The 13617-nt window shown below is 34.7% G+C and overlaps 1 protein-coding gene across 1 annotated transcript in view; it reads left to right on the plus strand.

The window, feature by feature from the left end:
- Positions 1–13617, plus strand: part of LOC131152683 (DNA polymerase zeta catalytic subunit) — a 94872-nt gene that overhangs the window by 53824 nt on the left and 27431 nt on the right. Inside the window, exon 16 of the mRNA XM_058104484.1 lies at positions 90–232. Coding sequence (XP_057960467.1) covers positions 90–232 — 143 coding nt within the window. The remainder of the gene's footprint in view (positions 1–89; positions 233–13617) is intronic.

A 13617-nucleotide genomic window follows, 5' to 3' on the forward strand; every position in this document is an offset into this window, starting at 1 on the left:
AACAAAAAAAACCTAACAGGCTAACCAAAAAAACTATTTTTTTCCATCAGTTGCCTTATCTTTGACTTGAATGTGGTACTGTATTGTAGGTTCTAGCAGAATCCAGAGGAGACTTGAGACCCAACCCTAAATTTGATGCCATAAATATTATTGCACTTGCTATTCAGGAAGATAATGACGACATTCTTGATGTTAATGTTCTTTTGCGTAGTAATACTGAATCTTATCAGAGGTATGATGTTTTTCTTAATCTCATACAGTGATTTAGTTCTTCATTTTTCTGCTGATCATTTTCCTCATGGATTATGACCTTTTGAAATTTCTCTGATGGTTACTTTTGATATTTGACCCTTTTTATGGAAGCACTCTGATGTTTTTGTGAAAAAGAGTAGGGAGTACCCATGAGTTGAGGAACTGGTTGTGTTGGTGTTGGAAATAGAGTAATGGGGATGCTTGGAAGTAGAAAAGATCGCTACTTTTTTTTTTTTTTTTTTCTCCAGAGAAGCTTTAGAACAGGGAAGAATGTAAGAAATTGGACCCAATTCTGCCACTAAATAATACATTATTACAGCCTTTTATCTTATGCATTTGCACTGGATTTGACTACATAAACCTACTAACGGACATGTCTGAGCTTACAAAACTGATGTCAGCCATGCATTTATTAGTCATTTTATAATATATATAAAAAAACACTTTAAATTCATGGCAAAGTAATCTCGATAGCACTATGCTAGAATATTGACAACAGTTCAGCTATAGTATTGTCACGAGGTTCTTCAACCATATTAACAATACGATGCTATTGGAAGATGAATTTTTACATGCAGAAATAAATAATAGTATAGTTACCATGTGGAGTTTACCTTGTAACTGTACCACCAAATAAAACTCTGGGATATTAGTTTGCATTTTTCTCTGTCTCTCCTAAATTTAATGACTGATCTATTAGTGTTATGTAACCAAAATGATAAAATATTGAACTTGGAAGTGAGAAATGAGGAAAAGTCTAAAAATAGGAGATTTATTCACAAAATTAGAGTCTTGAAGTTAATATGGCTTTAAAAAAATGAAAAGTGGGAAATATATAGGACCAAACAACATCCCAATTGACGTTTGGAAATATTTAGGGGATAAATGAAGTAGATGCTTAACTAATCTATTCAAGATTATTCTAGTATCAAGAAAATGTCAGAGGAATGGAGGAAAAGTGCATTAATACCTTTATACAAAAACAAAGGCGGCATTCAAAATTGTAATAACTATCGTGGAAATAAGATTATGAGTCATATGATGAAACTTTGGGAAAGGGCAATTGAACATAGAATAAGACTAGAAACGAGGGTTCTAGAGAATCAATTTGGATTTATGCATAGGAGATCAACAATGTAAGTCATTTATCTTTTGAGAAGAATAATAGAAAAGTTTAGGGAAAAGAAGAGGGACTTCCAAATGGTTTCAATTGACCTATAGAAAGCATATGATAGTACCTAGGGAAGTTCTTTGGTGGGTCGTAGAAAAGAAGGGGGTATTTAGTAGATATACAGATATACTAAGGTCATCAAGGATATGTATGATAGAGTAATAAATAGCATTAGACTACAGGAGGGGAATCTAGAGATTTTCCAATCACAATAGGTGTACATCAAGGTTCTACTTTGAGTCCTTATCTTATAACTTTTGTTATTGATGAGCTCACTAAGAATATCCAAGACATGACCCCTTGGTGTGTGATGTTTGCAGATGATATTGTCTTGATTGATGAAAGTATGAGTGGAGTGGAAACTAAGTTTGAACTTTGGAGAATCACATTATAGTCCAAAGATTTTAGAATAAGTAGGAATAAAATTGAATATATGAAATGTAATTTCAATAACGTAAGGAGTAATGAAGAGAATATTAAACTTGATAATCAAGAAATTAGTAGCACTTGTAGATTTCGATATCTTGGATCTATATTGCAAGTTTGGAAGGGGAAATTGAAGAGGATGTAACGTATAAAATTAAAGTAGGTTGGGTAAATTGGAGGAGTGCATTAGGTGTGTCATGTGTAGAATACCTTTAGGATTAAAAGGAAAATTCTATAGGACAGCTATAACGTCATCTATGCTTTATGGTTTAGAATGTTGGACAACTAAGAAACAACATTTACAAAAAATAAAAATTCCTGAAATGTGAATGTTAAGGTGGATGAGTGGTATAATTTTAAAAGATAAATTAAAGAATGAGTATATAAGCAATAATCTAGGCATGGTGCTAGTTGTAGACAAGATAAAGGAGGGGCGGCTTAGATGGTTTGGACTTCTGAAAAGCAAACCTAATAGCTCACCTGTGAGGAGTCAGTGAGTTATTGTTTCTAGCACAAAAAGGGGTAGGGATAGGCTAAAATAACTTGGAATGAGGCAGTGAGGAAGGATTTAATATTTCTCAATCCAGTGGAGGAAAAGGCTCTGGATTGGGTTAATTGGCGGAAAAGGATTCATGTAGCCAATCCTACCTAATGGGACTTAAGGCTGCTTCTTCTTCTTGTTGTATCTGTTAGTGTTATGTGGGTGCAATACCTTGATTGTTTGGTCATTTTGCTTCTAATTGTTCATGTTTATTCTTTTCGCAGCACACAAGTTCCAATGATTATCTCTATTTACTTTTATTAATGAGCAAAAATATGATTTCAATGGCACCAAAAGGCACCAACTCAAGTACAAAATAAGAGAAAATTATGTACTAAGCAAGGTTTTAAATTTCAATTTCAACTAAAATTTCAAGGCTTCAAAAGTACGAAGATTTCGATGGAAATTTAAACATATGTCAATGTTGATTTCTATTTCTGAAAATGATGGAAGTTTCAATATATGTGAATGTACAGTCTTTATTTTGACATTGTAGGAACTGTTTATAAACATAATAGGCAAGATATAGAACTAAAATATTGTAATTAAAATAAATAAATGACATGTATTTGGTTACTGTAATAGAATAATTCATATTCAAAATATTCGATCAATAAAAATGAAATTCATAAATCAGCTAAAAATTAGTTATTATGCAAATACTACTTATTTTGGCATAAAATATTGAATAAAATGTTGTAGCTACTAAGTTCAATTTTTGCATAAAGTTTCAGGAGTCAAAAAGTTACTTCTCATCCTTCTTGCAGTAATCTTTATCTTTAATGAAAAAAGATCTATTAAGAGAAAAGTTTAATCTGGGTTATGATTTTCTAATTTAAAACTTAATGAAATTTTTTTCTAGTCAATTTTTTAAAAAATATCTCTGCGATTTTGAGGTTTAGATAAATTTTGGATCATGTGGGTAACTTTTTATAGAAACTTAAATTAGATGAAAATTGACTATCATTTCAATTTTGAGGGTAGTGGAAGCAAAAAAATATGATGGAAATTTTGGCAATTTCATGGAAATTTAAGGTCATGGTACAAGGTAAAAGATCCAAAAAGTAAAAAATATGATGTATTTTTAGACAATAATGCCTAGGAAACATGTAAATAAAGACTTTAAGTTTCCTATCTTGAAGTTCTATGAATGCCATCTCAACTACTTCAAAACTCTTATATTACTTTTTCTCCAAACAACGTACAAAAATGGTGACAGGGAACTGTGATAAGGTTTTTTATTTTTTCTTTTAAAAAAAAGAAGAGAAAAAAAATATGTTCAGGAATTTATGCCTCTCCAACCACAAAGCTCCTCCCCAACAGTTTCGGTTACTGCCTAATGGATGCGAAGAGAAAAAGAGAACTCCCACACATATATGGTCCAAGGACAATGTAGTAAAATATTGATTCACAGTTCCAGCAGCATGTCTGCAAAGTGAGCATCTGAACACCAGTATTTTCCCCCTCTTTTGGAGGTGATAATTATCAAAATTCTGTCTGAAGTTGCTTCCCAAGCGCAAAATAAATAAATAAATAAATAAAAAGCCCACATTTGTCTTCCAAATGGCTTTCCCTGGGGAAGCTAGCTTTCTGAGCAACACAATCCCTTTCTTTCTTTTATTTACAATAGGGATTGAAGCAAAAGAGCCCGTTGTTCTTCAACTTCCAGATTGGCCAGTCTTGGCCTTTGACTGTTCCATAGACTGCATCAATGAATAGGAGAACATTTCCACCTCCTGGCCTTGAGTTTTTCTATCAAAATAGATGTTCCAAGTCACTCCCTCGGCTGAGTGAACAAAGCATGAGCTCGCCAAAGCATCTTTGTCGAGGGCCAAAGTGGATATTGGATATTCAAAAGGGAATCCATGTCATAGATCATATCGAAAGAGCATGCTTCTGTCATTCCCCATCAAAACTGTGCAGAGCACGGAAGTCATTCTGCCCTTTTCTTACCAACTCCAAACCCCCACGCCAAACAGTTCTCTTTTGTCCTTTAGACGTCCATGAATTGTGATATGAGAGATTTTCTTTGATTTGGATTTGTGGAGAAGAAGGGTCACTTGGTTAGTTGGGAGGTTGTTTGTAGGTCTAAGGAGGGGGGTTTGTCTGGGTAAGTTGATGTCTAAAAACATTTCTTTAATGGGTTAATGGCTATGGTGGTTTCCCTTAGAGGAGAAGCCTTTTGGGCGCAAGGTTATTAAAAATATGTCTAGCATGCTGGTAAATGGGTGGGATGGAAATATAGGAATAAGATGTTCCTTCAAGGATAAGACAATCCCTATAGAATCTGGAATAAACAAGAAGAATTTAAAAAGGTGTTATTTCCTCTTATATTTTTCTCACTAAAGGGGATAACTTCTCTTGAGATTTCCATTTCTGTAGGTCTCTTAATGATAGGGAGGTGGAGGAACTCTTTTATTTTGTTGTGCCTATTGGAGGGTTACTGTCGTTCTAATAGATTGCACACTCGGTCTTGGGTTCTAGAATCATTGGGTGATTATTGTTGTAAATTGAACATTTGTGTTGACTTTTTGAGTCCGATCTCTAGTTTTGATAATGACAAACCGTAAGTTACTTATGTGTGTATTCAGTGCATGAGTAGGCTTAACATTTTAGGGCACACATAAGGAAGAGATGGAAGCTAGGCGGAACATAAAGATCATATCATCCGGCCTATTCCATGGGAAGATTAAAGAGCAAAAGAAGCAAACATTTATTGATTTATTTTGTAATGCATCTTTGTTTTCTATTTGGTATGTAATAATGCATAACATGCATGATGTGAATGCCAAGCTTAGGATGACTGTAGACAGACCCTAGGGACCAGCACTTTTCATGAAAAATTATTTTTTATAACTAATTGGTAAGGGTAAAAAATTAAGGCTAAAATGAATCGGTTGACTGACATTGGATTTTTTAGGTCAAATTAAGGGAAAAATAGTAAATTTTAATGCCCTCGGTCGACCGACCATTCTTGTGTTATAATCCAACAGTCGATCGAAGCATTGTTTGCCCGGAGTCAACTTGTTGACCAAGGCTCGGTCAACCGACCCAGTTTGAACGTGGCTTCCTCGGTCGACCGGCCCTTTAAAATTGACCTTTCCACTACCCTCGGCCGACCGGTCTTTTAGTTTAAAATGACCATGGTTGGCCGAATCTTATGAGTGGCCGACCAGCCTTTTGTCACGGTTGACCGAACCCACAAAGGGTTCCGTGTTGCCTTTGGTTCGGTCAACCGACTCGTGCCTAGGTCGACCAAACCTCTCGGGTCAGATCATTTTTGCTGCGCTAAACTGGGTTAATTTTTCATTAAACAATTTCAAAAATTCCTAATATGTCCCCAACGGTCATATTTTTCCGAAGGTCTATATATACCCCCTCATTACTCATTTTTAAACACAAGATTAGAGAGAAAAATCCTCCAAAAATTATTTTATGTTCTACTTTCATTTTTACTCTATTATTCTTTTGATAGATTTTTACAAGAGAGCATAGATCTTAAGCATTCTTTCTTCATTGCAAAACTCATTTAACTCTCTCTCTCTTTTACATATCTTTGAAAAATCATTTTGAAAGAGATCACTTTAATCTTTGGGCATTTACTTTCTTCATTCAAAGCATATACTCTCACTAGTTATTTGTTTGTGAAAATTTATTTTTGAGAGTAAGCTTCTTGGATCTCCCATATATTTTATTGATAAATATTAATTGGGAGAAAATTTTTATTGGTTATTTTTGAATGACTTGAGCACATATATTTTGTGCTAGGAAAGTCTTATTGCATTCATGCTTACACAGAGACATTATTTTTGCAAGTTCATTTGAAAGCAAAAAACCCTAGGTTCTCCTGCACTTTATTTGGAAAAACATTTTTAGAGAAATATCTTATTTGGGTTTTAATCTTTGAGCACTCATTACATAAATAGTTTTATTCAAAGATTATTTTTGAGAAAATCACCATACTCACACTGAGTTTAAACTCCCATCATACGTGAGTGCATTTTAAGCTGTATTGGTATACACATCTGCTTGTAGTAGAAGCATTCTATTTGTACACAAATTTGATTATCTATTGTATTCTCGACGTGTGGTCAGAAGAGGAAGACTTGCCTTGTGAAAAGTCCCGGATTGCTTAGACCCGGTTAAGAAAGCACCGGATGGTTTAGATTTGGTTAGGAAAACTCGGAGCACCTTTCTAAAGTGTGATTGTAAAGGTTGGGGTTAGCCCTGTGAATCTGACCTTGGGAATTCCCTTGCCTAGTAAGGAAAGGGTATTGTAATTGGTATCGCTCCACCCATAAGCGAGCAACTAGTGGAATCCTTTTGCTTGTTAGCTGGAGGCGGGGACGTAGGCAAGTTTGGCCGAACCTCGATAACATTTCTTGTGTCTGATTTTAATTTCTGCAATTTAATTTCTGCACTTGAATGTTTATGTTTTTATTGTTGTGAATGATTGAGAAATACTGAGTCTTCTGTATCTGTTTTACTTATCTGCTCAACTTTATATTGTCGGGTAATTGGTATTTGCTTAGACTGACCCTAGGTTGAGCTATACTGATTGTGGATTTGAATTACACCTAGGAAGAATTTTTAAATACCCAACTCACCCCCCCTCTTGGGAATACACCAATTCCAACAATTTGACTTGTGAAAACATGTCCTTTCTGCATTATCATAATGTTTGTGCGCTCCTTGTTTTGGTAGTTCAGAATCTGCTTCTCAACATTTCATGGATTTTGTTAAGGCTTGATTGGCCCACAACTTAACGACTTAAGCTTTTAGGCAAAGTGGTAATTTGACATGGTATCAAAGACAGGTTGCCAGGAGGTCCTAGGTTCTAATCTTGTTGCTTGCGTTTATTGTTTGTTTGTTCCCTATAACGGGTGTTGTTTATGTCAATTTAGGTGTAATCCCAAGAGGGAGGGTGAATTGGGTATTTTAAAAATTCTGAGATTTGAAGTCCTAATTTTAAAATGGCACAACCACACAAACACAAGTTTGGAGATACACAGATTTCAGTATTACACAGCCTAATAGATTCAAGCTATGTATTCCACAACTAGTCAATCAATCAGTGGTGCAAGAGATATTTAAGACATACACGATAGGCAAATGTAAAATAAATAATCAAACGCAAGCGGAAATAAAATGAGGTAAGGGAAAGAGAGATGCAAACTCTAGATTTTACGAGGTTTGACCAACTCGGCCTATGTCCTTGTGTTGGGCAAACTACCCAAGGATTCCGCTATACCACTCCTTAAACTGGGACGGAGCTTCCTATTACAATCTGCTGCTTACAAGAGATGTAGTAGCTACCTCCTTACAATCTACTACTTACAAAAGGCGTAGGTTCCTCCTCTCAGTTCACAACTCGAACCGTCAATACAAGTGATGTCCAATAATTTTGAATACACTCAGATGCTTCTCAATAAGCTAACGAGTACAATAAAATCCTAAACACTCTCACAAGAAATAACTTGAAGCTGAAGAGATAATATGTATTTTTCCCAATGAGGTGTTTGCAATAAAAATATATGATCTTTGTATGAATATATATATATATATATATATATATATATATATATATATATTGTAAGTTGCTTCCAAGATCTAAACCCTATTCAATATTTCTCCACAAATGATTTCTTAAAAATATGTGTTTTGGAGATTCTAGGATTTGCTTTCAAATAGGTTTTGCAAAGATAAGAGAATATGAAATCTTTGAATAAAAATATAAAAGTGAACACTTCAAAGATTCAAGCCCTAGTATAAACTTTTTCCCAAAATATTTTCAAACAATGGATATATAAAAAGGTAGGGTTTTTGCTCCCAAGAAATATTTCAAATAAAATAAGTAGGAGAGTAGAAAAATAAGATTTGAATGCCTAAAACAAAAAAACTTATTTACCAATCCTCAAGATCAATATAGCTTTGCAAAATGATGTGAGTGGATGCTCTTGGATCTTGAAGATGGAAGAGAAGAATGCCCAATAATGATTTTAGTGTCAGAGAATATAGGCAAGAGGTTTTAAAATAAATTTTAGGGTTAGTATTTATAGGCACTTTCGGCATATAGCTGTTTTTCAACCATTGGATCATTAAAAGATATTTTATTAAATAAAAATCTGACTGTTGAGCACTGGAGCGTCAGGTCTGCCCGACAGACTCGTCGACGAGTGTCCTTCACTCGCTTGTCGACGAGACTAGGGGATTAGTTGACAAATGACCTGTCTAAGAAAATTAGGGTCTCGGTATTTTCTCGTCAACGAGACCAGGAACTAGTCAACGAGTGTACTTCACTCGCTCGTCGACGAGACTAGGTGACTAGTTGACGAGTGCCCTGTTATTCAGCCCTATTAAACTTCTAAAATGTAGATCCAACCTAGGACAAGTGCATATGAATATTTCATGAAAAATATGCATCCTAGGGTCCGTCTATTGGTCATTTTGAGCTTCCTATCATATCTTATGAGACATGTAAATACAAACAAGACTAAATACAAATTACAATTGAAAAGCTGAATTGTCTTCTTCCTTTTGCTCTTCTACTTCCATGAACTAAGCCAAGCCGTATGCACTTCAAGTTCCTCATGGCTTCCTTAGCATCCTTATCATCCGTGCGTGCTAAGTAATGATCCTGTTCAAAAGCTCAATGCACAGGTAAGATACTAAGTGATTTGTCATTATCAAAACAAGATTGGACTCATAGAGTCAACAGTTTATCTCTCCATATGTGGGGGAGTGTTCAGGCTTGATATACATTGTTGGAACCTAACATCTTAAGCTTTTAGGTAAAGTGGTGATCTAACAGAATGTTCTTTAGCATGGAGGTCTTGGAATAGGTTATTTGTTTGTTTTTTTTTTTGTTTTTTTTTGTTTTTTGTTTTTGTGGAGTGCTGGGTTTGCTCGGAATCATTGGAGGATTTATTGTCTATTTGCTTTATAGGATTTAGTAGGAGTAGAGATGGCTTGGCTTTGTGGAGGTGTGGGATTTTATTTTATTTTTTCCCTGTTTTTGCGGGATATTTGTTATGAAGTATAAACATAATGCTCATATCTTTACTAGGAAGAAGGTGAGTTCATCTATCCTCTTGGATAGGATTGCAATAGACATTAGGATGTAGTAAACAGAAGATTAGAGAGGGTACTCTCATTGAGGGTCTATCTACCACTTTTGGAATGATAAAAGCCTTTTCCATCTGGCTATATCCTATTCAAGTTTTGCCACTACAGAATCTTATATATCCTTCTCTTACAATTTTAGGGAGCCCAAGGTAGTTCAAAGGGAAGGCCCCAACTCAAAGTCCCAGCCAAAATATGTCCATCAATGGTGTTACTGAAAGGGACAAGTTCATTTTTCCTCAAAAGTAACTTTTTTGTCCTGAGAGACCTTTAAAATAGAGGAGAATGAATCTAAGGTTTAGAATTTTATGAGTGGCTGCATTACATAAAACAATGGTGTCTGCTGTGAATATGGGGATGTGAACCATAATATCTCTACTGCTGCCACTTCTTCCCACACTAAGCCCATTTAGTAGTCTCCTGTTTGTAGCTTCGCCCCTATTTGGAAATTGGAGCCACATAAAAGAAAGTATGTAACTGTAAAAGTACTGTTTGGCTTCCACCCGAATAAGTACTTATTGCAAAAAGCACTTCTCCGAAACTCCTTTTGGGGGCCTTGAATTACTTTTTGGATGCTTACAAGAATGGTCTTAAAGTCCACGAAATTGTCGAAATTTCCAATTTTTGTCACCCTCGAAATCGAAATAGCAGTCGATTTTTGTCTTGCGTAATTTCCGTTGAAATCTCAATGAATCATCTAAAATTTATCGAAATCTCGATATTTTAGTGAGACTTGTCAAAATTTTAACTATAGAATGAAATTTGCTCAGAATTCAAATGAGAGATTTAGGAGTGAGAAATTTCTCTCTTAATTTATTTTATTTATTTTTATCAAAACGAAATATTATTACAAGTGCTTTTGAAGTTATATGAAAAAATAAACTTACAGCTATATTTTATTTAACCATTCATGTCTAAATTATCATTATTCGTATAATAAATAATATTTAAATGATTCATGAATTGCATTTGTTTTAACTGAATATGTTTAATGTATATTATTTTACAAATATGTTTGTAACACATACTATATTACAACTTTTCCACCTCATACACAACATAAATGTATTTAACTTGCAATATATTAGTCCTAAAACTTATATTATTATGTGACTTATGTCTTTTAACCATTTTAAAATTTCACAAAGAATTCCATGCTTTACTACTAATTTCCATTATTTTTTCAAATTGAAATTGAAATTTCCGTACTTTTGGAGCTTCAAAATCAAAATTTAAGACCTTGCTTACAAGTAGTTTGTATAGAAAGGAAGTGGCAAGCTTGTAAATTGCAACAACTACTCAACCAGTGTTGTCTCTTTGGTATCTCTCCCTCATTGCTGCCACTTCTTCCTCCACCAGCCTCCTCCTTGCCTTTGCGCTACTGATGCTACCTCCTTTTCTAGCCTCCTCTTCCTCTTCCTACTCCACCAGCCACTGCAAGAAATTCTGCAAGAATGGACCCAAGGTCATAGATCTCACTTTGCTTGCTCCTCAGGATGATGATCTCAATTTCCACCAAATCCCCATCTCCTCTGTGCCCCTTGCGCATTATGGATTTTAGTTTATTATTAGGAATTAATGATAAATTATAAAAAGCATTATAAAACTAATAATATTATAAACATAAATTAATAATAATATTATTGTTAATTAATAAATTATAATAATTATATGTTTTTTATTTAATAGAAAATATTTACATGTTAATTGAAAATGTTAATTAATATTTACAATTAACATAAATATTAATTTAAACTATTTAAAATGTTAACTAAAAATATGATTTTATTAATAATATTATTATTGGCAATATTTTAATAATATTTTGTTACATATTATAACATATTAATTAAGTGATAAGTAATATAACAATATAATGAATATATTATTATTATTATTATTATTATTATTATTATAATAGATTCATACATGACTTAAAATAAAAGTAAGTTCCAAACACTATTTATTTTTCCAATACTTATAATCAGTACTTGTTTTTAGATACAACCAAGTAGCACTAATGACTTTTTCAGCACTTTTTAAATTTAGCACTTAGTTCCTAGTACTTTTTTAGGAAAGTACTCCATAAGTGTTTCCAAATGATTTCTAGATGGCATTAAATTGAGAACTTCTATGAACAAAATCTGGATGAGTGATAGAAATTAGAGGGATAACTATTAATGTGGATGGATAAGGTTGGGGTGAAGTTTTTTTCGGAGAATGTTGGGTCTGTCCAGAGACAGTTGAGGATTGTTTGGCAGTTTCTTTTGTCAGTTTTGATAGGAAAAAGTAGAAAGGCAGCACTTTGTGCTTTCTTTGCAGTATTTTGGGGTCTATGGCTGGAATGCAGTTTGTGTATTTTCTCAGGTAAGAAGTTGTCTTTTCTGGTTTGGGAGAAGATTCATTACATGGCTTCTCTTTGGTGTGTGGATTATGGGAACTTTAAGGGAGGAGCTTTTCAGATATTCAGTACGATTGGTGATATTTGTTGGATTGATAGTGTATGCTGGGTTTTTTTTTGTGCTGTTTGCTTTTTGGTTTTCTTGTTTATTATCTGGTATCCTAGATTTGTTAAGGAGATGTTTTATTTTCCTGGCCGTATATTCTTGTTTTATCAAGGTATTTCTTCTTTTGCCATCCAAAAAAAGTGGTTGCAATGGAGATGCAGACTTTGATCCTCTTTTGCCCAAGATCCCTAAAACCAATCTTTAAGGAGATGGATGAGGAAATCCCAACAGACATGATCGAAATCTTTGTCCATATCAAGCTTGTAGAAAACTCCACTCTCATTCTTTGTTTTAAGAATCTACAATTACTGAGGTCAAGGTCAGGTCCATATTTTCTCTTCCTTCCATGAAAGCATTTTGACAAGGCCCAATGAATTTTTCCCAATCATCTTTTTAAGCTTAGCTGCTTGCACCGTGGAGATAAGTTTGTAGACACGTTTCACAAGGCTTATAGGCCAGAAGTCTGTGATGTTGGTAGCCCACCCCTACCTTCCCTGCCAGGGTCAGCAAGGGTCGAGTTCCAGCTTCCCAAAATTCTGCCATTTGCATGGAAATTCTCAAAACTTCAATTATGTCTTACCTGATGGCTTACTAATTTGCTACAAGTAAAGCCAAGGTAAAGTCATCAAGGCCTGGAGCTTTGTCCCCATCACAATCTTTCAAGGCCTTCTAAATTTCTTCTTCATTAGAGGGCCTCTCAAGCTAAGAGGCAGACCTGCCATCAATGGTAAAAAAACTCAAGACCTCCACTAGTGGTCTCCATTGACTGGTTTCAAGCAAAGTTTTTTGTAATAATTGCATATTGCTTCCTTCATTTCTCCTCCCATTGCAAATGATTCCCCTTCAATCTCCAATTTTTCAAGGGATTATATCTTCTATAGTGCTAGCTGTCCTACAAAAGAACTTGGTATTTCAGTCTCCTTCCTCAAGTCAAAGAGCCCAAGATATTTGCCTCCAAGAAATCTCTTCCATAAAAATTATATTTGGCCGCTCTTTTTCTTGAGCATCATTCTTCTCTCCCTATCTTTTCTGGAGATCCCTGAAGTCACCTTCTTTTCATCAAGGCTGTTAATATTGGTCAAAAACACCTCTTCCATGAAAGGGCCTTTCAAGCTAAGAGCTGACCTGCCATCAATGGTGAAAAAAAAAAACTCTTGAAGACCTCCACTAAAGGTCTCCATGGACTGGTTTCAAGGAAAGGTTTTTGTAATAAATGCATACTGCTTCCTTTGTTTCTCCTTCCGTCACAAATGCTGCCCCTTCAACCTCCAATTTGTTCGAGGGCTATTTCTTCTACAGTGCCAGCAGTCCTGCAAAAGAACTTGGTATTTCAGTCTCCTTTAGTCAAAGAGCCCCAGATTTTGCCTCCAAGAAATCTCTTCCATAAGAATAATATTTGACCACTCTTTTTCTTGAGCATCATTCTTCTCTCCCTATCTTTTCCGGATATCCCTAAAGTCACCTCCTTTTCGTAAAAGCTGTTAAGTCAAAAGGACGTCTTTCTTAGTGCATTCATCACTAAAAAATTCTCTACTCCAGCCTCTCAGTTCTTCCCTTAAGGCTTTCGAATAGTTGTCAGGATGTGTCTTGTGCAGTCT

The sequence above is a fragment of the Malania oleifera genome, chromosome 4 (assembly GCF_029873635.1).
Source record: "Malania oleifera isolate guangnan ecotype guangnan chromosome 4, ASM2987363v1, whole genome shotgun sequence".
Taxonomy (NCBI): domain Eukaryota; kingdom Viridiplantae; phylum Streptophyta; class Magnoliopsida; order Santalales; family Ximeniaceae; genus Malania; species Malania oleifera.